Source organism: Petaurus breviceps, unplaced genomic scaffold (genome assembly GCF_028583685.1).
Source record: "Petaurus breviceps papuanus isolate PSGF00001 unplaced genomic scaffold, PetGlider_PUasm1.0 224, whole genome shotgun sequence".
Lineage (NCBI taxonomy): Eukaryota > Metazoa > Chordata > Mammalia > Diprotodontia > Petauridae > Petaurus > Petaurus breviceps.
In genome coordinates this window covers 9,638,548-9,663,664 of record NW_027185887.1, presented here as the reverse complement: position 1 = coordinate 9,663,664, position 25,117 = coordinate 9,638,548, and the positions used below count along the sequence as shown (strand labels likewise).

The 25,117-nt window shown below is 38.7% G+C and overlaps 1 protein-coding gene and 1 pseudogene across 3 annotated transcripts in view; both read right to left on the bottom strand.

Moving 5' to 3' along the window:
• Window positions 1-911: 911 nt before the first annotated feature.
• The window catches only part of ADNP2 (ADNP homeobox 2), a 58,014-nt gene continuing 33,808 nt past the window's right edge, over window positions 912-25,117 (bottom strand). For all 3 annotated transcript variants that reach the window (XM_069095029.1, XM_069095030.1, XM_069095028.1), the window contains 2 exons: window positions 15,171-15,260; window positions 912-5,634 (listed from right to left, as the gene is read on the bottom strand). In XM_069095029.1, coding sequence (XP_068951130.1) covers window positions 2,614-5,634; window positions 15,171-15,260 — 3,111 coding nt within the window. In that variant the 3' untranslated portion in view covers window positions 912-2,613. The remainder of the gene's footprint in view (window positions 5,635-15,170; window positions 15,261-25,117) is intronic.
• Window positions 19,610-24,486, bottom strand: LOC138166532 (sodium-dependent phosphate transport protein 2B pseudogene; annotated as a pseudogene).

Genomic DNA, 25,117 nt, shown 5'->3' with positions numbered 1-25,117 from the left:
ACCAACTGTAATTCAGATTCAGAGTTTTGAAACAAATTTGGGTTTTTCTTTTGGGCTAATTGTTACAAAACCTAATGAAAAATATAATCATTCTGATATAAAATAATAGCTACTTTATGAACATAGCTCCCTAACTTCCTGCAGATCAAATTCATCAGCACTGTACCACATAAAATACATACAACATCATAGTTAATTTTAAATCCAAGTACGTTAAATTTTAAGATGAGAATAAAAAAATTAATTTATACTGGAATATCCCCTCCAGCATCTGAGCACTTCAAAATTCTATTGATTTTTATTTCTTCTATGGCAATCTAAAGCTAAAGTATTTTTTATAATTATACTTTTAAAATTTAATACAACATAAATACTCTGATACATCTCTAGGTCTTATTTTGATGGTCCCAAATACCAGATTTTTAGGCAACCTTTTACATTTATAAGAGGTCCTAGATAATTATTTCACCAAGCAATGCTTGGTTTAAAAACCAGTCAAAAAGCATTATCTACTAACCAGCAACCAAAACTTCCTAAGAGACTCACCATCATGGTGAGATAATATTATGCTTTGCCAAGACAAATTAGAGTTTGGCCCTGGAATGGGAGATGCTGTCAAGCACTCCCAATTCTCTAAAGGGCTGACTATAAATTGTCCCACATTAGTTCAAGAAGTCTCTTGTTCCCTACCACAGAATGACAAACATGTATTTTACTTGTGATTTGATGTTTTCCATGTGATACCTAGTTTTTAGGCCATAAAATGTTATTATAAACCATCCCTGTCAGTTTATTCTATGGCTTTAATTAGCTAATAGGACAGATTATACAACAACTGTGTTTAGATTTTGCTTACTTCCTTTTCACAATGGCTATTTAATGCCATGTAAAAACTGTATCAAATCATACAATTTAAAGAATGAAAAACATTTATTTTCAATAAGAAAATATGAAGCTTTAATTCAAAATAGACATTTTGAAAACAATTTATAAAAAAATTTTAAATGAGAAAAGTTCAGCAAGCTTTTTCTTTGAAGTTTACAATAGGAGAGTACATTTAAGAATCACAAGCCAATTACACAATTGCTTCAAAAGACGCAGTGTAACAGTTGCATGCAATATTATCCCAAAAATATTATGTAGAAAGTTCCACTGGATAGGTCCCAAGCTCTCCATGGAGCATCTCAGTTTTTCCATCATAAGGGTTTTAAGCTCTATCCCTTCAACAAAGAGCAACAAATAAGATGTCTGTTTTCTTCTGTTTTCCACCCCCTAGCCCCCTGCCCAGATTTTGAACAATACCAACAGACTCAATGACTAGACTGGAAACTGTTACTAGATCCAGCTCATTTAAGTGATTTTAGATTTGTAAAAGATTCTAGCTGTTATCCAAAGATCTCCATTTATAACCAAAGTGTAACAGAATAAAGACCATATAATTAAACATCAGTACAATGACATACTAAACCAAACAGTTGTATCCTTCCATTTTTCAATGGGAAGGAAATTCCATCACTGGTAAATTCCAATATACCACCTGGTGATTGATGGCCATTAGGCCTAGTTTAATTCTACCAGATTCACTGAAAATCTTATGTAGTCAGCATGTCACCACTACACTGAACTGGAAAACATCTATATTCCTATTTCCTTATCTTGAAAAAATTTCCCCGTGCCCTTCTGGGCAGTTTCTGAGCAAATTAAGGGAGCAAGGAAAATTCTTCAGCTATTCCAAATTTCTCACTGATTAAAAGGCACTAAGAAGGTACTGCCTTATCTCTCTGCATGGAAAGTAATGTCAAAAAAGGAAAACCTATCCTGAAATGTATTTCTGATATCTAGAGAAGGGTACTTCATTTTTGGTAATAATGATGCTTTTAATATATCAACTATATGCCACATAGAAAATTTTGGATTTGGGCATATATTTCATAAATGAAACTTTTTGATTTCTATAAAATATAAAAGTAGCACATTTTAAAAATTATAAATCAGTCACAGTACAAGCATTTTACGAAGGAGAAATTAGCAAAGGTTAATGCAGCACCCCATCACTATGTCACATGCATCACTGTTGTTACCACTTGTACTCCTGTCTAAGAAAAAGTTTGCTGTATCATTTGACACTAACTACTGGGATGGATGCAAAAATGGAGGAAAAACATAAAAACAATGTGGTCTTGGTTTCTAAATATCTTAACACCACGTGCATCACTGTTGTTACTTACCACTTGTACTCCTGTCTAAGAAAAAGTTTGCTGTACCATTTGACACTAACTACTGGGATGGATGCAAAAATGGAGGAAAAATATAAAAACAATGTGGTCTTGGTTTCTAAATATCTTAACACTACTGGGTAAACAAGCATGTATAAAACACAAGAGATTTAATTTACATGTAATTGAAAAAACAAAATGACCTCCACAAAACAAGAACTATTCATATCGTGTGCCCAGAAATATCTAAAGACACAGTGTAAGACCACTGTAATTCATGAGGTCATTACACTGTAACTGAAAATCTAAGTGCCCCCCCCAAAAAAAAAACTGACTTAAATTAAAACTAATCTTTTTATTTCTTTTGTATTTAATTTCTAAATTTGTTTTTTTTTTTTTACAAGGTCTGTGTTTCATTCTCAAAGTGTAATCTGTGCTTAACATTTTTCAGTTCTGACATATCAAAGCCCAAAAGAACAGAAGGTTTGTAATTTTTTATTGCTCTTAGGCATGTATATCTTCTTTTCCCAAAAAATGATGCAACATCAATTTTCCACACCCAGAGAAGGGATGATAATAGTTCTATCTCTCTTTTGCTAGGATATGGTCTCTTATGGAAATAATCTTTAAGGAACTGCTTTTTCTCTTCATATGAACGGTCTTCATACTTTTGGGGATTTAGTGCTAGAATATGAAGAGCATCATCATTTATTGGTGGACCTTCAGTCCGGCTTTCATATTTTTGTTTTTTAGAAGGCACATTCACTGCTTTTTCAGAAACTGAAGTGATGTCATTATCAATGATAAGAGATTCTTCTTTATCCCTTTGGTCCTCTGCCCCAGAATAGAGATCAGGAAGCTTTCTTTTGACAGGAAAAACAGAATCATGTATCTCACCATTCACTAGTGGAAGGTCTTTTTCGCTAAGATCAGGCTGCATCTGAAGATTTGAACTACTAACTTTGGGAGCACTCCTGCATCTTAACAAGTGTACAGTAATTGCAGTCATTGTCATTTTCCCAGTATATACCCCACAGCAATGGATGCACTTGAAAGCAGGAGACTTTAAAAATGTATGCACAGTTGGCATGACATGATGTCTTTCCTTTAAATGTATTTCATATGTTTCTGTGGTCACAAAGGTAGCAAGGCAAAAAGGACAGGTGCTGACTTGTTTTCCAGAATTGCCGTGGTCCTCAAGAGTCTGTGGCCTCACTTTAATATAGATTGGGACAAGTGTCTTGGAGTACATTCCAGGTAAAATTGCCAAATAGACTTCCCTTTCTCCAAGTTCTTCCTTTGGCAACATAGTAATGAAGTCAATATGAGGAAATATTAAATCACCATTAGCATCATTATTTAACTGGAAACCTCTGTTGCTATAATCTACAGATAATCTCTTCTTTCCAAGGTGAACAGTCCTATTATGATCTGAAAGACTTTTAATACTATGGAAAGTGCATGGACAGAATAAACACCCCAAACCATGCATCAATAAATGACTCATAAGTTTTTCTTCTGATATGAAACATTTACAAGACAGACAGCGAAGGGTTTTCTCTTTCATCCATCTTAAAAATGGTGCACATGCTGCAAGTTTTTCAGGCTCAAGTTTTTCACTGGACCTTGATCCATCGTGTTTATGAGCCACTTCCATGTGCACCTGGTAGACATTAGATGGAAAGAGCTCATTGCAAACTGGGCAGGTTTTCCACTGTTTAGCTTGTTTGAGATTTAGAGCTTGGCTTGTTTCTGGAGTAGATGAAGATGCCTGGACAATCATATTTTGAGAAGTGCTTACCACTACTGGAGGAGAGGGTGCACCAGCCGGGGAATGAGATATCTGTGTAGCAGCACTAGACTGCATAAGCTGAATTGGCATCTGTGGTGGTGTAACATTTGCCACACCACCAGGGGGTACAGGCAACGTAACTGAAACTGGTGCTAGGGTATATGTAGGTATCCCATTGACTTGTTTTCCTGTTGGTATTAGCTGTCTAAGAATAGAGCCTGCAGTTAGGAAAGCAGGATTTTGGGAGATACTAGGTCTGACTGGCTGATTTACAGGTAGAACACCTGGTGTGACTGGCTGATTAAGGTGGAGTACTCCAGGTCTCACCGCCTGGCCAACAGGAAGAACTCCTGACATAACAGACTGATTGAGCTGAAGAACTCCTGAGGACACTGTCTGGCCCATGGGTAGAACACCTGATGGGACTGCTTGACCCACAGGAAGTACCCCTGATGGGACTGTCTGGCCCATAGAGATCATTCTTGGTGGAACTGCTTGGATGACACCTGATGCAACAGGCTGATTAACAGGAAGCACATTAGGAGCAAGGGGTCTATTTATGGGAAGAACTCCAGGTCCAACGGGTCTATTTATGGGTCCAACAGGGTGATTAAGGGGCAAAAGTCCTGAATGAATGGTTTGGTTTATAGGGAGAACCCCTGCTCCAACAGACTTATTGACAGATCCAACCGGTTGGTTTAAGGGAAGAACTGTAGGGCTCACAGGCTGATTAAGTGGGAGGCCACGAGAAACAAAAACAGGCTGAGGAACAGACGCCTGAAGAGTAATATTATTCTGGCCCACTGGCAAAGGATTAGATACAAGAGTTACGTGTGATTGGGCAGCAGCAGGGGCATTATGGGTAAGAGTCCCAGAGGCACTTGAGGCCACAGTTACCGCCTGTGATTGGTTTTGATTATTCTGTGGCAAGGCAAGCTGAATGCAAGTGGAAGCAGTAGCTGCAAGTGCTGGAGCACTGTTGCTAGTTAAAGGAGACATGGCCATATTTGCAGAAAGTTTAGGAGCAATGTGCATTTGCTTCAGAAGTCCTGTTTTCCTAATATGTTCTGAAATCACAGATCTGAGTCTATTTTCCAGATCTCTATGTGTGTCTGATGTCAAAATATGATACATTAAAGCATCCAAGCTGCTGGCACCTATGTTACATTTTTTACAATAGTACTTGTCCAAAGATGGAATCATATTGGCAGGTGAAGTGTTGTCATTTTTTACTTGCTCAGGAATTTCATCAGTTCTCATGCCAAAGTATGAGGTAATCAAGTAATTAAAATGTGCTATTAGTACATGCTTCTTCATGCTGTAGTACAAAGTGTTTGTAAAGTGACATTTTAAGCATGTGAAGTTTATCACATCACTCCTGGATGGTCTGGATTCACCCAAAATATTCATGGTATAACTCTGCATTTTTCGATGAGAAGAATGAAACATCCGAAAGTGTTTTTCCACAACTTTGGGCTGAGAGGCAAAAACACATTTTGAGCAAGGAACCACTAGCTCCTGGTCAATTTCATCTTCATGGTAACGGTGCAAATGATTTTTCAATGAAGAAAGTAGCTTTGTTGAATACTTGCACAAGCTACAACAGTACGGCTTTGTTCGATATCTCTGTAGAAAAAATAAAAATACTTGCAGTATTAACATTAAGAATGAGAAACATGTTAAAATGACCAGAGCTAACTCCTATAACCATAAATGCAAAGTCCTTCAAAGAAACTACTTCTCTAGTTAGATCTCAAAATTTGAAGGCAGGGACCTCCAATTTGACAAAAGTTTTTTTCCCCTTAAAATAGATTGGGTTTATCCTGCATCTAGTACCTAAACTATATTAACTACTATCAAAGACAAATAATTAAAGGTTTTACATCTAGTTCTTTTCATTACAATGTTACTCCACAAAGTCCTACTCCAATGTATCATCATGGCAAAAGTGACTCTGGGCTCTCAAAGTTCATGTCAGCAAAATGTAATCTCTCACAGGTTCTACCATGCTCAACAGTCAAATATAGTCTTCTTTCCTGGGACCACCCTAGCAAAATATAGAGAAGCTCAAATGTAGCTTGAGTATTTGATGAATTTTGATCATGGCAAGCCATGAAAAAATACAAAATGACTTTCTAACCTGTGTGATGCATTTCTTTTCTGTTAGTGATTTTCAAAGAGTGGTGGAAAAGAGTAGTGGAAATGAAGAATTACACCGTCTAGAAGACTATATATTATAAATAAATATTAACTTAGTTTTTTTGGTACTGTAAATGTGAGATCCTTGTCCAATGATCAATAAGCATACACACATATAAGTAATTATATCAATCATGACATCCTCACTATCAATGAAACAAAAAGAAAAGATATCAGAATATGTATAACCAGAAAAAATATCATTCACATAGCAAGAATAAACAGGTAACTGACAGACAAATGTGTTCCACTAATATACATATCTCACGGACAGAATGCAAGGAATATAATTTTATCTCATATTTTAACTGCTTCCATTATAATTTATTCATAGTCTGATACAATAGAAGTCCCCCCCCTACAATTTTAAGCTACATTAATAAAAACATCATGATCAAAATGAAGATTATAATCCTGTTTCATTCTCCCTTGGCAAACACACTGGAATCCTTCTAAGAATGACTAGGATGGTAAGGGGATTGAAAAAAAAAAAAAGTAGGGGTGAAACAAAAGCATTCCAAGTACATGAAAATTGCTACATGAAAGAGCTGAACTGCAAGTGTTGAAACCGAGGAAATAAGAGTAATGACTTTTAGTTTTGTCCCAGAATCTCCAGTAAGAGACCTGGAACATAACAAACATTTAATAAACATCTATTGAATTAATCAAGGAAGAGTTCTGCTGAAGAGGTTAAATGACTTGCCCATGGTAACACAACTAGTTAAGGGTCTGAGGCTATATATGAATTCAGCTCTTCCTGACTTTGGGCCCAGGGCTCTATCAACAGTACCACTTAACCACCTCAAAGAATGAAACAATTCTCACTTTCAAGGAGCTTACAGTGTAATGGGGAAACTAGTATATTTAAGAGTCTTTATAAAATAACTACAAAGAGAGTAAGAAATCGATACAAAGCAATTAGGCAAGAAAGCACTAGCAACTGAGGGATTAGGAAAGGTTTTATGTAGAAGGTGGTACTTGGTGTGTGAATTGAAGATAGAAAGGGATTCTGAGAAGTGGAAGTGAGCAAAGAGTGTATTTCAGGCATAGCAATTAGCTTATACAAAGCCAAAAAATGGGAGATGGAGTGTTGTATGTGAGAAATTAAGAGGCCAGTTTTGTTAGACTGCAGAGTACAGGAAGGGTGATAATAAACAATGAGGCAGGAAAGATTGTGACCATGTTAAAACTTTAAAACTAAACTTTAGTCTGCTAGGTAATAACAATGGGGAATACTGGATTTGCAATTCAGGAAACCATAAATTCAAATCCTGCCTCAGACACTTATAAGGTCTGCTTTTGCTTTATGCTAAATCACTTAAACCTCCTCTGTAAATTGGGGATAGTATCACTACCTTCCAGGGTTGTTGTAAGGATTAAATGAGATGACATTGCAACATGCTTTGCAAACAATAAAGCATTATAAAAGTGCAAACTATAATTTATCTTATAGGGACAATTTGGATGAGAGATGGAAGAGGAGTAAGTTGTTTTGGTCTAAGAAAAGGTTAGGTCTTCAGGAAAAGGTTAAGGGAGGACACAGGTTTGAGACATTCTGAGGGATGCAAAAAGGGAATCAAGCAAAAGGACTACCTTCCTACAATAAAGGCCCAATTGAAGTTGTTTAACATGAATTTATAGTGTACTTTCATGTGACTTCCCACAACAACATAGGAGTAGCAGCACAGGATAATGATGGGAATGCTTCAGGGCTGGGGTTTAGCATGGGTTAAGCAGTGATAGAACAAGAGGTCAAGGGATTCCATGGTTAACCTCAGGACTGAAGTTGAGAAGGGAACAAAGTGAAGGAGCAAAGGTAAATAAATGGCTTGGACAAAGTCCCAAGCATTAGAAGGACTGAAAGTCACGATGAAAAGTGATGGGTTTAAAGGGGGTAAGATGATGAGAAGGATGGAATGGTAGCACTTGTGGTAAGAGAGAGGAATATCAGAATTTTTGATTAAGGAAGTAGAACACATATGGGTAATGGTGAGATCTAGGGTGTGATTATGCCTATGTGAAGTAGGTAATGTGATATAAAGAGATTAAGGAACTCAGAGATGAGGGAGTTTGAGGAAATATAGATATTAAGTTCCCTAGTATAGGGAAAAGAAAACCATAATGAGTCAGTTATTGAACTGCTTAAGATGGGAGGGGGAATGACCTCTGTAACATTAGAAATCAACTGATATGTGTTGGGAAATAAATTCTGATAGAATTTCAAGGGAGAAGAGATTGTTGAACAAAGTAAGCCAAAAGAAAGTCTGGAAACAAACAGCAGTGGGGAGATGGGTAGTATTCTAATTCTACCTCAAGGAATAGTGGTATGTGGTGTGGAATGTGGAATAGAGGGATAGATAAAGGTATATTTAGTTCTTGTGAAGATGAGATGCAGTGTGGTCTGAGAGAAGTCAGGTCTCAGTGAGCTCAAGTAAACAGAGTAAGATCAAGATCTAGAATGAAGCAATGTTCACCATGAAACAAATTCGAGTGGGCAGAGTTGGAGCAGAATAAAAGAAGGGTAGGGTTAAGGAGAATAAGGGTGGAAGAGTAAGCAATAGGGGTTTGGAAAGGCCAAGAATTGAGTAATAAAGAGATTAAGAGACAAAGTTGGTAAGAGTCTGTTAGCCATAAGGGCAGCAGCAATGACAGATGAATAATAACACAATCTCCAAGGGATGTTGCCAGCAAGAAGCCAAGAGCTTAGAGCCTTGGTGTTTTGCCTCTTGTTCTTCCTGAGGACTGACTTGGGAGAGCGAGGAGGGAGAAAGAAGTGAAGGCTGGAAAATGGAGGAATAACATAGCCGAGGTAATCTGATTAGTAAAAAAATTCAGTGGAACTTAGTACTCTTACTTATTCTAAAAATGACACTGCAAACGTAGATTGCATTAGCTTTGTTTTGTCTGCCCCAACACACTTGACTCACAAGTAGACTTCTAGTAAAATTAAAATACCTATTTTTTTCAAGTGAAGTATGCCAGGGGTGGGGGAAGCTGCAGCCTCAAGGACACATGCGGCCCTCTAGGTCCTCAATTACAGATGGCCCTTTGACTGAATCCAAACATCACAGAACAAATTCCCTTAATGACGGATTTGTTCTGTAAAATTTGGACTTGCCACACCAGAGAACACAGAGAGTCACAAGCAGCCTTAAGGTCACAGGGTCTCTACCCCTATCCCCTCTGTGTTGTCTCTCCTATTAGACTCCTGTAAGCACGACAGGGCTGGGACTGTAGTTACTGGCGCATAGTATGTGCTTTAAAAATGCATTTTCTTCCCTTTTTTTCCTTTTCTTTTTGGAGGGCAACTGGGGTTAAGTTACTTGCCCAAAGTCACATGGGTAGTGTGTCAAGTGTTTGAGGTCACATTGGAACTCAGGTCCTCCTGATTCCAGGGCCTTTTCTATTCACTCTTATTCACTGTGCCACCTAGCCGCCCCTCATTCTTTTTTTCTTTTTGGAGGGCAATTGGGTTTAAGTTGACTTGCCCAAGGTCACAGGGCTTTTTGTTTGTGTGTGTTAAGTGTCTGAGGCCGGATCCGAACTCAGGTCCTCCTGACTCCAGGGCCAGCACTCTACTCACTGAGCCACCTAGCCGCCCCTCCCCCCCACCTCATTCATTCTTTATGACATTATTTGGTGCTTACCATGTCTGCTGTTGTGGTTTGTACATCTTTCATTCTTGAAGAGATCAATGACAACACAAGGATAATGTCTTGACTTGCATATAAACTGGATTTGAGTGAGGTAGACCTGCATAAAGTTGTCAGTCTCACTCTCTCCTCCAGTCATCAAAATCCAATGGCAAGACAAAATCAAGACCACTGATGATGATCCAGGATTTGGTGGGTGACCTTTACCAGATCTAATTCTTTTCTCAAAGAAAGTATGTGATACAGAAGGATGAACTTTCCGTATTATCTTTATTAAGTGGCCTTTCTCCACAGGATCATAGATTTAGCATCTTACCAATGTCCTCAGTTAGAAATGATTAAGTGTGTTTCCCAGGGTTACACAGTTTAAAAAGAGTCTGAAGAGGCAGCTAGGTGAATAGAGCACCAGCCCTGAAATCAGGAGAACATGAGTTCAAATCCAGCCTCAGACACTTAACACTTGGTAGCCATGTGACCTTGGGCAAGTCCCTTAACCCCAATTGCCCTGCTCTCCCCCCCTCCAAAAAGAAAAAAAAAGCCTGAAGTAGCCCATATCACCTTTCTATCTTCAAGTCTAGTGGCTCTATCCATATGCTATACTACCTGTCTTCCTTCCTTCATTCTAAACCTTGCTTTCCCCTCCTCTCCCGATATTCACCATTTCCTATCTTCATACTCAAATCACCACTATCAGAGGCTATATTTACTTGATTTGGAAGGTCTTATCAAGTTCTTTGTAGAATTTGAGCAACTGGTAAATTGAGGAATGGCTAACCAAAGCATGGCATGTTAATTTAAAAATAATTGTTAACTATAAAGTATTCAAAGAAATAAAGAAAGCCTTATATGAAATACTACAGAATAAAGAAGAACCAAAAACATACATATCATGTTGTAGTCATTATACTGTCTTTGGAGGGTGTGGTGTGGGCAATTGACAGCCTAAATCAGGGGTGGGGAACCTGTAGTCTCAAAGTCACATGTGGCCCTTTAGGTCCCTTTGATTGAATTCAAACTTCACAAAACAAATCCCCTTAATGAAAGGATTTGTTCTGTAAACAGTCAAAAGGCCATAGGTTCCCTACCCCTGATAAATCATTTGAATCCCTCATTAAAAAAAAAAATTTCAGGCTGCACTATTTTTCTAGTGACTTTCACTAAAATAACAAACAAACAAAAAAAACCTTAAGCTGCAGTCCCAAAGAACAAAACATCAACTTTTTTTTTAAATTATAGAAAGAGGTTAAGAGGGGTCCAAATGGGGGTCGGAGCCAAGATGGACGGGAGTAGAAACAGGAAATTCCGTGACCACCCCCCACAACCACCTCAAATACCTATAAAATCTGACTCTAAACAAATTTTAGAGCTACAGAATCCACAAAGTGACAGAGAAACAAATCTGCCACTGAAGGCAGTGGCAGCCAGAGCAAATTTCAGGAGAGTGAATCACCAGCAGCTGTGGCAGTTTCCAGACTTTTTAACCCATAAATGCCAAAAAGAAAGTAAAAGGTCAGTTGGGAACTCTGTTGGAAAGAAAGGGCGCAGTCCAGCCCCTGTCCCCAGGGTGAGAGGTGGCTGCCTCAGGAGCTCCTACCCTACAGATCTTAGGGGGACCAAGCAACCATTCAGAGGGTGATCACTTTGGCTTTGACCTGCTTGGATCCAGACCACAGTCTTGGGCGGTGTTCCTGAGGTGAGGAAAGCCAGTTTGCCAGTGTGGTGTTTGTAGAGAGGGTGCCCTAACTCATACCTCTGACATCATTTGTGAAAACCCCAATGATTTGGGACAAAGCTCTCCTCCCTGGAAGCAGAGCTCTACCTTGGCAAACAGCTCAAAAGTCAAGCAACTCACTGGCAATATGAACAAGCAGAGGAAGCACAGACGATAGAATCCTTTTTTGGGGGACAAAAAGGATCAAAGCATGAAATGGCAGGAAGACAATGAAGTTAGAACTCCTGCATCAAAAGCTTCCAAGAAAAATAAGAACTGGTTGCAGGCCATTGAGGAGCTCAAGAAGGATTTTGAAAATCAAGTAAGAGAAGTGGAGGAAAAACTGGGAAGAGAAATGAGAATGATGCAAGAAAATCATGAAAAGGCAGTCAACAACCTGACTGAAGAAAATAACACCTGAAAAAATAGACTAACTCAAGGCAGGTAGGTGGTGTAGTGAATAGAGCACTGGCCCTGGAATCAGGAGGACCTGAGTTCAAATATGACCTCAGACACTTAATAAGTACTAGCTGTGTGACCTTGGACAAGTCACTTAACCCCAATTGCCCTGCCTTCCCTCCTCCAAAAAGACAAAAAATTAATGGCTTTTTGGGGCGGCTAGGTGGCACAGTGAATAGAGCACCAGCCCTGGAGTCAGGAAGACCTGAGTTCAAATCTGGCCTCAGACACTTAATACACAAACTAGCCATGTGACCTTGGGCAAGTCACTTAACTCCACATTGCTCTCCAAAAATCAAAAAAAAAAAGACTAATGGAAATGGCAAAAGAGGCCCAAAAGGCCAATGAGGAGAAGAATGCCTTAAAAAGTGAATTTTGCCAGATGGAAAAGGAATTCCAAAAACTCACTGAAGAGAATAAATAATTCCTTTAAAATTAGACTGGAGCAAATGGAAGTTAATGACTTTATGGGAAATCAAAATACTATAAATAACAGATCCAAACAAATGAAAAAATTGAAAGAAGGCATTGTGAAATATCTCACTGGAAAAACCACTGACCTGGAAAATAGATCCAGGAGAGATAATTTAAAAATTATTGGGTTACCTAAAAGCCATGATCAAAAAAAGAACCTAGAAATCATCCTCCAAGAAATTCTCAAGGAAAATTGCCCTGATATTTTAGAACCAGAGGGCAAAATAGAAATCAAAAGAATTCACCGATCACCTCTTGAAAAAGAACCCAAAAAAGGAAAATTCCTAGGACTATTATAGTCAAATTCCAGAATTCCCAGGTCAAGGAGAAAATATTACAAACAGCCAGAAAGAAACAATTTGAATACTGTGGAAACACAATCAGGATTAACACAGGATCTGGCAGCTTCTACACTGAGGGATTGAAGGGCTTGGAATATGATATTCCGGAGGTCAAAGGAGCTAGGATTAAAACCAAGAATCAACTACCCAGCAAAAATGAGTATAATGTTTTAGGGGAAAATATGGTCATTCAATGAAATAGAGGACTTTCAAGCATTCTTAATGAAAAAAAGTTAAATAGAAAATTTGACTTTCAAATGCAAGTAGCAAGAGAAGCATGAGAAGGTAAACAAGGAAAAGAAATCATAAGGAACCTATTAAAACTGAACTATTTACATTCCTACATGGTAAAACGATAACTGTAACTCATGAGACTTTTCTCAGTAGGAGGATAGTTGAAGGGGATATATATGTATACATACATATATGTGTCTATATAGGAAGGTATATGGCATATGAATACATGTGAGTGTATGTATATATGTACATGTATTGCATAGACGGAGGGCATAGGATCAGTTAAATAGGAAGGGCTGATATCTAAAAAATAAAATTAAGAGGTGAGAGAGGAATATAATGAGAGGAGATAGGGAGAGACAGCATAGGGTAAATTACCTCATATAAAAGAGGCAAGAGAAAACAGAATGGAGGGGAAGAACAGGAAGGCAAAAGGGAACGGGTCAACCTTACTCTCATTGAATTTGGCTTAAGGAGGGAATAACATACAAACCAAACTGGGTATCTTACCTTACAGGAAAGTATGGGGGAAGGGGATAAGAGGGGGGATGATAGAAAGGAGAGCAGATTGGGGGGGAAGGTGGTTAGAAGCACACACTGTTGAAATGGGACAAGGTGAAAACAGAGTAAGTGGGGGTCAGGATAGGATGGAGAGATATAGTCATTCTTTCACAATATATCTACTATGGAAATGTTTTGCATAACTACACATGTATAACCTATATTGAATCGCTTTTCTTCCCAGTAGGGGGTAGGTGACGAGGGAAGAAGGGAAAGAATCTGGAAATCAAAGTTTTAAAATCAAATGTTAAAAAAATATATATACATACATATATATAATTATTTTTTTTTTTACATGCAACTGAGAAATAAGATATACAAGCACTGGGGTATAGAAATCCATCTTGCCTTACTAGAAAGCCAGAGGGAGTATGGGGGAGAATATAAGAGAGAGCAGAATGGGGGAAGGGGTATTCAGTAGGATCACTATTTTGGGGTGGGAGGTAGGGGAAAATGGGGAAAAATATTTGTAATTCAAAATCCTATGGAAATGAATGTTGAAAACTAAAAATAAACAAATTAAACAAAGAGAGGGGCCAACCACATAGTACACTAATATAACAGGAAGTTTAATACTTTTAAAGAATTATAGTCTTGGGGCAGCTAGGTGGTGCAGTGAATAGAGCACCGGCCCTGGAATCAGGAGGACCTGAGTTCAAATCCAGCCTCAGACACTTAACACTTACTAGCCATGTGACCTGTAGCAAATCACTTAACCCCAACTGCCCTGCCTTCACCCCCTTCACAAAGTCAAAAAAAAAAAAAAAAAAGAATTATAGTCTTTATCTAGTCATTATAATACACTTTTGTATTTTTTTCCCTCCCTTTTTGGAGGGCAATTGGGGTTAAGTGACTTGCCCAAAGTCACATAGCCACTAAATGTGTCAGTGTCTGAGGCCATATTTGAACTCAGGTCCTCCTGACTCCAGGGCCAGTGCTCTATTCACTGTGCCACCTAACCGCCCCTATAATACACTTTTCCATTATACTACTACTTTCCTAGGGTCTCTAAGAGATAACCTGCTTTCAATGAGGCAAAAAAATTTTCTCTTGTACTAAGATAATTTGAATGTGTATTATCTCCAGAATTGCTATTCTTATCCATTTGTCTACTTGGTATTTAAAACAAAACATGTAAGACTATGCCCCATTTTCCCACTATCACACAATGTAGTCCAGGCTGAATTTCAGGTTACAGAAGACCTACTTCCTTCACTTGGTCAGTACTCAAAAATCTATGTAGAACAACTATACGGTGTCCCAAAAGTTTCAGTGCAATTCTAAGCTTTAATAGCTTAATATTAAAAATAAAAGCATTAATAGCTTAGAACTGGCATTAAGACTTTTAGGACACTGTTTTATAGGGGTATACTATATTATCAGATACTTTGGAAAAATCATATTAACTTTTCATTCACCAATATTCATTCTGGATAAATCAGGTATTCTTCAGAATGATGTATATAATATACTTATATCTGTTTCTGTTTCAAAATAAAGTTTTAAACTCAACTGTCTAATACATACCTTTCTTCTTCCTGAAGATACCCAAGGGGAAACATCTCCCCATGACGTATTGGAAAAATACTTCTCTCCAGGATCATAACCTTTAAGGTCCTTTAAAAAGAAAAAAAAAAGGTTAATTAAATTAAAAAACTGAAGAAATAAAATCACCCAACTATCTCTGTTGTGATTATCCAAAAAGTAGGCCTTCAACTTGGCCTAATTCACACTTAAACACAATTTTTAAAAGCTTGAGTATCTGGTTCATAAAACCACATTGAATTAGAATGCTGGTAGTGGGAGGAAGGGGTATGAGGGCATAGCAGATGCTAGAAACAGGTACAATGACAAAAAATAACTGAGTCCCTGTGAGTAGGGGATGGAGTAGAAAACTATTAAGAATCAAGGTGAAGAGGGGCGGCTAGGTGGCACAGTGAATAGAACACCGGCCCTGGAGTTCAAATCTGGCCTAAGACATTTGACACTCTTACTAGTTGACCTTGGCAAGTCACTTAACCCCAATTGCCCTCCAAAATAAAAAACCAAACAAACAAAAAAAGGAGGTGAAGAACTGAAAAAGCACAGCTGTCTAGGACTATTTAGTGGATAAAAGCTCTACTTTAACTCAAGAGTCCTTAAGAATGTCACACAAATTTATATTAAAAATGATGACCCTGAGTCATGAAGAAAAAGGATTAAGAATATTCAGCACATTACTTAAAAAACCTATAAAACATTGTAAAACTATTTCCAGCAAAAATGACTGAAATGCTTATGTTAAAGCTAAGAGGACAGCCAAATAAACCATGGTGTATAAATGTAATGGAATACTATTGGTACTGTTAAGAAATGATAAAAGACACTGTTTTAAACTTGCAAAGACCTGTATGAATTATTGCAGAGTGTAATGAATAACAGCAGAGCAGGAAAACAATTTGTATTATAAAATCAACATTGTAAAAATGAGCAGTTTTTAAAGTCTTGAAAAACTGATGACCACATCAACCATAATTCCAGATGAATAATATGGGAATTTGTTTCGCCTTGACCATAATTTCTTATTACAATTATATAAGTGATCACATTCCTGGATAATACAATATAAATGAAGTGTTACATGTTGTACTGAAAATGAAGTGCAGTAGAAAGTATGCTGGATCTGGAGTCAGAGGGCATAGGTTCAATTCAGGCTCCACCAGGAACATTAATAGTATAACCCTGGCTACATCACTTCCCCTATCTGGATTTTAGTTGTAAAACGACATAATCTCAACCCAGTCTAGATCTACTTATAAATAATATATAGATCAAGATAACTGGAGATGGCCCAGCAGATCTACAAAACAAATGGTTTTTTTTGATCAGAAGTTCTTAACTTTTTTTGTCTAATGGACCTCTTTGGTAGCCAATGAATCCTTTTGAAAATATTTTTCAATGTGTAAGGTAAAATGCATACAATTATAAAGAAAACCAATTATATTAAAATAATTATCAAAATATTTTTTTAGTTCTCAGATCCAAAGTTAAGAACTACTGTTCTAGACTGTTTAGATTTGTTCCTCAAGGGGAACCCTCCAGAATAACACTTTATTGCTAAAAAAAAAAAAAAATCTAGCTTTATCATTGGCTAGGATGTATTAAATTAGATAGGTTCTGCCTTTATCATAAGAAATTAGATGTCCCATATTTTTCAAACTTTTTATCTTGTCATACTGATGTCTTTTGTTTTTACATCACATTTATTTACAAATATTCTGTGTATATATGTATGTGTATATACACACACAAATATATCTGTATACATACCTTCCCTTAGAAAATCATACCTTAAAAAAAAAAGCAGTCAGTAAAACTAACAACTGATAGTGTCTTTTCATACATTTTCCATAAAACCTCTAGAAATTATGATCTCATTTCAATTATGTCTATGTCTCAAAAATAACTGGTTTTATAGCCTATTAATAATTTCCATCGCTATAACATCAAATAACATGTTAAAATATTTCTATTCATGGCATAACTGTATACATAAAAGTATATATGATTTATAAGAATCATATCCAATGAAAAAGTTTTGATTTTGTAGGTGCACCTTAACTGATACATAAATAAAACTTAGGATTCCCTCAATGTAATTAGTCTACTTTCCCTCAACCCATGGTTTGCAATATTTTATTTTTCTACTTCTTGTTTTAGGATTCTAACTTTTCACACGTTTCTTACTGCTTTTATGATTTGGGGGTTAAGTCAACACTAGATTAAAAGAATTCATTTCTAGACTACACCAGCTTTGTTATCTATAGCATTCAAATTAATGAGGCACCAACATGAAAACCTAAACTGATCCCCGCATTTTAGAGAAGGGGAAAGTAGCTATATATGAACAGCACTCTATCCTCGAATAATCCTAGCCATGTGAAGGGGGACTATGACGGTTGCAACTCAGATTTAAAAAAAAATAGTTTCCAAACGTTTATACTACTAAATGAGCATAATGGGCTATTTTACCCTTATAATATGTACAGAGCTAAGTATTATTCACAGTACACTCACTTTTCCAGTAACTTCCTAGAATACTGCAAAATTCTGGACTTCACAACTTGGAAATGATTCATGAGTGAAATCAAGGTAATTGTTTACATAAGGAAGACAAAATCAAAGACATTTACATTCTTGGGTACCGTGGGTATTTTTATTCAGACTTTATTTTAAGATAACATGAGTAAACATCTTGGAATATACAATACAGCATAATACAATGTATTATTTAGAATATTTTGTTCTGACAACACTCTTGAGATAAATAGACATTCTCTGCAGATAAAACTGGTAGATGAGCAGTTGAAGTAGACTGAGTTCTCAATATATAATCAGAATGAATTGGATTGAACTCTGCACCTCTTACACTTGGAATTCTTCTTCTATAAAATCCATATAAAATACCACCTGCAATAAGCATCTACCCCCTAAAAGGTTAGAAAATTTAAACGAGGTAATGGAAATGTCAAACACTATTAGGTCTGGTCTGCCAACTTAAAATTTTGAGGGTCTAATATATACAAGCCACTATGTTAAGTGCTAGAGATATAAAAGAACACTCCCTTGAAGAGTTTATATTTTACTGGGTATTGCAGGAAGAAGAGATATAATACATACCCATACCCTAAATATCTAGTTAGAAGAACAGTTAATAGCCTGAGAGGATGGAGTTTGCAAAAATTCAGGAAAGGCTACAATAGATGAGGTGGCAACTAAGCTGAGTTCAGAAGAGAGCTAAGTATTTTAAGTGAGTTAGGTGAAAAAGCGCATTCCAGATGTGGGGGGGGGAACTTATATAACACAAATCCTGTTTAAGAACTGAAAACATGCAACTTATTGATATCAATGAATACAACCAGCCACAACTCACCAAATAACTGTAGCTTTGATGTATTGGTTATCATGGGGCCTTCTTTTATATGGATATTTGTTTGTTGTGCCAATACGATATAATCCATGAAGACAGCACCTAAATAAAAGCCATGTGTGTACGTCACCTATCTTCCCCACCCACCCCAGATAGTCTGTGTATTAGACTTAGCCATCCCAGGATGATGTCATTCACCAGAAAGGCTAAGTTTGTGACAACGCATCCAATAATGCACATACAACCAAGGCAGAGAATTTTTCTAAAACTTCATCCCATTACCTTGGGGTATATTTTAGAGCAACAGTTTACAATAAACATGAAAATGGATGAAACTAAGTACTTATGTTATAAGTACTGCAGTCCTTGCCCTTTAAGAATCCAACATTCTCCTGGGTAGAATATAGCGTAACACATATATAAATAAGAAAAGTTAACATTTATGTAGTGCTTTGCTGTTTGCAAAAGTACTTTGCATATCCCATTAGACCCTCAAAATAACCCTGTGAGATAAGTGCTTTTATTAACCCCATCCTACAGCTGAAAGGAAAGCACACAACCTAATAAAGAACAATGCCAAGATTCTTCTATAACAGAGGAAGCCTCAAAGCCATAGAAGAATAAGAACCACTAATATCCAAATCTAATACACACAGCCTACTAGGACTGTGACACTGCTTACTTAATGGTATGTATGTAAGAGTGTAGTGTCAACAGCTTCAATAAAAAAATTTTGTCAGTCATCCATTGTTTACCAGCACCCAATCTGCCTCCCTATAATGGTATCCCTGCCTCAAGAAAAAGGCCAAGGACAGCTCACTGCTCAGGAATACATGATAAGTAAGCCAAATGAAAGGCATTCACAGTAGTTAGAGTACCCATATGGTTAGTTAACTTCTAAGAAGGGACTTCAATTTTAAAAAATTTCCTAAGTATTTGTGTGAACTACAGCCTTCTGTATTGTCAATGGAATGGGAAGATCTTTCTCATCCATGAATAGGCTTACGTGGCCTGCTTTGAGCCTAAATCACAGGGAGCCTGTGGTAAGGAGGAGAGAGGGGGAGAGAGAGAGAGAGAGAGAGAGAGAGAGAGAGAGAAAAGGCAGAGCAGCTAGCATGGCTGAGAGAGGGAGCTTGCTTGTGGGGAGGTCTGATAGAAGGAAGGCTTGGGGATGGTGGTGTTTCCTGTACTGATAATGTGTACCACCTTCTTTATTACCATGATGGATCTGGCTTCCTGGTATATGAATAAATATCTTGGTTTTGTCTTAATAGAAGAGAGTCTGTTATATCTTGCAACTGAAACCTGGAAATACTCACAGCAGCCGTTATGGGTATTACATTAGCGATATAACTTCCTAATGCAATAACTAGTAACTCTTATGTTCTATAATCCAGGATTTGGGGGCAGCTAGGTGGCAAAGTGAATAGCCCTGGAATCCAATGGTTATCCATGGATTGGGGAAGGCAGAAGCCAGAGCCACAGGGAGGTCCTGCTTCTACTCCGCTCCCCTCTATTCTCCTTTTCTACATACTCTTGAAGATGGGAGATTGTTGGTAGAGGAGTTAGATGTAATGAGAGGGGAGTGTGGAAGAGGATTTGTTAGAGAGATGTAAGAAGCTGGTAAAATGCACCTGAACATTTTTCTTTTTTAGTAGGAGGCCCCATTAAAGGCAAACTGAAGACATATGAGCAGATAGAATGCATGGGCTCCCTCATCCCACTTGGCCTTCCTCCTGTGCCTGGGTCCCAGGCTTAGGACTTGTTAGTTATTACTCAAAGACCATGATGGGGATTTTCCTGAAGCTCATCCTCTTTCCAAAACTTGCAGAGGCAGCTCCAGGGGCATCTGCACAGCTGAAAACAGCTGCTGGTGAGGAGAGAAACCAGCCCATCCCAGGGCTGAAGAAAGCGCATCCACAGGGGCAAGAAGTCCCAGTTCTGAAGCTTTTTAGGGAGGATTTGAGGGTAGCGGGCTTGGAGGACCCCCATCACTAGCACCACAAGAGATACCAATAGGATGGTTGCCCCAACACCTACCAGCACAGGCCAACCTGCCAGGGAGAAGCCAAACACTACAAGTGGCCATAGGAAAAAAGCAGATAATCAGGTAGAAGATGGAAAACCAACGGTAGTTGGCTGTGATGTTTCCTAGGACCCTGGCAAGACAGATCGGCAGGCGCATGAATGGCAATGGGTACCACAGAATGACCCTGGATATGTTGAAGAAGAAATGGCACAGGGCAATCTGGAGCGAATGTTGTAGATTATTTCCAGGTCTAGCTAATAAAGCCAGGATGGCAGTGGTGGTGGTACCGATGTCACAACTCAAGGTTAAAGGGTAAGCTCTCAAGGCTGATCACATCGATGCCAACCAAAGGGGTAATTGTAAAGGTGAACACAGAGCTACTCTGCACAAGAAATGTAATCCCAGCTCTAACAACGATGGCGAGGTAGCCTGCCAGTCAGTACCTCGCCAAGGGGAAATCTGTGTTGATGGTCTTCTTAATCACAGCAGCAACTTGTCCCTTGAGCATAGAATTCAGGACTCTGACAATCAAGATCAAACAAGTGCACAGGACCAGCAGGGAGAAGGCTAGAAGGATGAGGCCGATGCCCAGATCTGAGAGTTTGACATCCACAAATGCATGTTTGCACTGTGCAATGTTTTGTCTAAATGTTGTGTTCATGAAGATCCAGGTCATGTTCCCATCAGTCCAGCACAGACTGGGAGAGGCACAACTTTGTGGTGAGGGAATAGTAACATTGCTTAAAGTCACATTTCTAAAAGTTTTACACCAGGTCTTTATCAGGCTCTTGTTTTTTGCTGTCTCATTTCCTGTAACTATTTCATTTATAACTTTTTTATCCAGCTGGATGATGAGTTTTGTGAAGGGATCTATGATGACTTTCAGGACTTCAGGGTATCTTCTCCACTCTCGATATGAAAGGATTCCACTATGACATTGGTGAGATGGTAGAGGTAGCCTGTGATCACCTCCACAGGCAGCAGCACCAGCACTGACAACCAGTTAAAAAAATCATGGACAGTAGCTCCTGTAAATGCCCTTTGAAATTGATTCCTGTCTTTAGCCTGCATTAGGGCTACAATTGTGTTAGTGACCGACGCCCCAAAATTGGCTCCCGTGACAATGGGTATTGCTGCCTTTACTGTCAACAATGAAGAGGACACCAGGCTGACAACAATGGATGTGGATGTGCTGGAACTCTGCACCATGATGGTCACCAACACATCAATCATCAAGCCAGCCACAGGGTTGTTCAAGACTGAACCATCATTGAAAATCTGTCCAGCTATTTTTTCTCCAACCAGCTGAAAAGCACGGCTGAGAATGTCCAAGGAGTGGACAAAGAAGTAAAGAAATCCTAGGAGAAGAATCACTTTTCCAAACCCTTGGAAGATAGCAATTATCTTCCCTTTGGTGTCTCTCTCTGACCACTTGATTCCTGAGTTCCTAAAGTTAGGCAAGTCCCATGGGTCTTCCTCTACCACTGGCTCTTCAAGCACTTCAACACCAGAGTAAGATGGCAGAAGTTCTATATTGCTTACAGGAGAATGGGCATTATTGCTGGGGGTACCTTTATCTTTACCAGATAGAGTAGACTGTTGGGTGGTTGCCTCTTTGAGATGCTTCTTAGGGTCGGAGTAAGCATTTCCCAAGTCAGGCTGAGGTGCCATGGTCTGGTGTCTGCGAAGCGACTGCAATCCACGAGTCCCGGGGAGGCCCAAGTGTGCATGGTGACCACTGTCCACGGGTCCCGGGGAGACCCAAGTCTGCATGGTGATTCCAGTCACGCTTCCCGGGCAGGTCCAAGTATTTGAGGTGATGACTTTGGCCACGTGTCCCAGGCAGGGCAGAGCAGGGCTGAGCAGAGCCTTGGGGTAGCTGAGTGAAAATTGCTAACCTGCTCTCTCGTTCTCAGTTCTCGGACAGCCTGTGCACTTATTCCATCTGCAAGCCAGACCAGAGGAGCCGTGAATCTGAGCCCAGGCCACTGACAGTTCTGGAAGCTTCCGTGCTCTTTGAGGCGACCCTGAGTCTCTACCCAGGTCTGGGAAGGTTCCTTCTTAAAGAAGAGATGGAAAGAGAGTTCAGCTACCAGCCTCTCCTCCTCGCCCCATACCATATGTTTTAAATGTGAATAACTAGAAAAAGTTCAACCTAAAAGTGGATTTCACTTCTGGCAAAAATGGCCTAGCACAGGCCTAACTCAGACCAGTTCAGTCCAGTATTTCAAGCTGAGGATGGAATGAATTCAAACATTTGTATACCATGTAATACAATAAAAATATACAACTACTGAAAGTAAATGCTGCTCCCCTCCACCCATAACATTTACCAAGGTAACAAATGTTGAGGAAGAAAAGTGAGCTGCCACAAAGTGGGAACTGTCTAATTTAAGAAATATTAAGCCCCACAAAGGCTGAGCTTTTTATATTCCTAATCTTCCACTCCAAAACAATTCAGAGAACAGCCTTCTTCACAGATTACATATAAAAAAATGTTCCCACTAGTAGTAATATTAAAGATTTCAAGAAAGCAGCCCTGAGAAACCACCACCACAATGAAGAATGCCATATGAAACATAGATTCAACAAAATCAAAGAAACAGCAATGAACTACATTCCATAAAGTGTACCACAAAATGGGTACTGAAGCCAGCATGATTTTTACTCAAGGCCATTTGTAATACCCTGCATGAGCAGCTTTCCAGAGGACTGTTACTGTGAACAGCTTTTAAGGTTCTGATTACACAGCATAGTGAACACTCTATTCTATAACAAATTGAAGCAAAACATCCACAGAAAATCAAGGTACAGCATTCACAATATTACAACTTATCACAGAAAATCACAACAGCTTATCATTAAAATGGCCACGTGGTTTTTACCAAAGTGGTCACAATATTTAGAACAAAGAACAAATCATCTCAAAGTACAATAGTCAAAGTCTTCACTCATGAGGCACACTTAAGTTAACTCAATTAGTCACTTATTCAACAATCAATTACTAAGTAAAATCACAATATAGTTTCAAAGTACAATAGTCAAAGTCTTCCACTCATGGAGCACCCTTAAGTTAACTCAATCAGTCACTTATTCAGCAATCAATTACTAAGTATCATTAATCACTAAGTACAATAGAAAATACAGAGCTCCATCCCAAGGTCACTAATAAACTACAATTTCATCATTACTCAGTACCCATGGAGAGGTCTTTTCATTTTGACTTGAGGCTAGTTCTCAGATTCCCTGGATCCCCTTTCCATGGTCCCAGATTCTACCTAGATTCACCAGACTGTCACCTGGGTTCAATGGCAGACAGCTCCCAGTTCCTTGTCCAGCTCTCTGGGTAGGTCCTGCTCCACACTGAAGTTCACAGGGTCCAGTCCATGTCAGATCCTTCACAATTTCTCCTCCAGGGAATTCAAGGCTCAACCAAGCCACAAACAGACAAAGTCTCAGCATCCCAGTCATGCTTCTCCTGGGCTCCTCTGTCACCTGGGTTCCTGTTCAGAAGAAGCTCCACCACCACAAGTTCTCAGGAAATTCTGGCTCAGTTCTCCATTCTGTCTTCTGTAGCTGCTCTGCCACCAGATGCTGGTCCCAAGAAATTCTGACTGTGCCTCTCTGGGGCTTTTCTTAAATACACAGCATTAGCTACTTCCTGTTTCAGCCAACCCCTTCCTGTTAAATCAGCAACAGGAGACAGGAATTCATACCTTCTGTTTCCCCAACAGAGGTTCATCAATTACTAAGTGCTAAGTACCTGCTACCTTTGCCAACACAAAGGGATCTTCAAATTCAAATTACATTATCATTACACCATTCCAGATGTTTAGGCCAAAAGCAGAGGACTTCCTCAGAGATTTACACAAGAAAACAAGGTTAAGGCCAGAGCAGGCAGGTATGAAGGCACATGAAAAAAAGGACTAAAAAGCAACAGGATAAGGCAGTGGGAGGGGATTGGTCCCACCTTTTTCTTTGCAAGAAAGGAAAGCCAGGGGAAAAAAAAAGTTTTAAAGGAATGAAAGGGAAAATGCTACTAATAACCACAAGCATGAATGTGATTGGGATGAACTCACCAATAAACCCCAAAACGATAGGAGAATGGAATAGAAAGAAGAATCCAAAAATATGTCACTCAAAATAAAAATTCATGTAGGTACATGCTTATTGGGTTTGTCTAATTTAACCTCCCAATGGAGGCAATGAAATAGCTAAGAACTAAGACTGAAATCAAAAGGCCCTCCATAAATCAAACAACTTCATGAACTCAGGCCAACAATATGCTGACAGAGGAATCAACAAATGTCCTAGTCCTCAAGTTTATTTATGGAAACAGGAGGGTTTATGATGTAATTACAGGATCATGTCATTGCCACTACTGCCATAACCACAGAAGGATTATCCTTAAGGAGTTCGGGATAGAGATGAATGCAGATAAGCAATGAAATGAGAGAAGCTATACTATACATATATTTTTTTTTTTGCCTTTTGAAGGGCAATTGGGGTTAAATAACTTACCCAAGGTTAAACGGG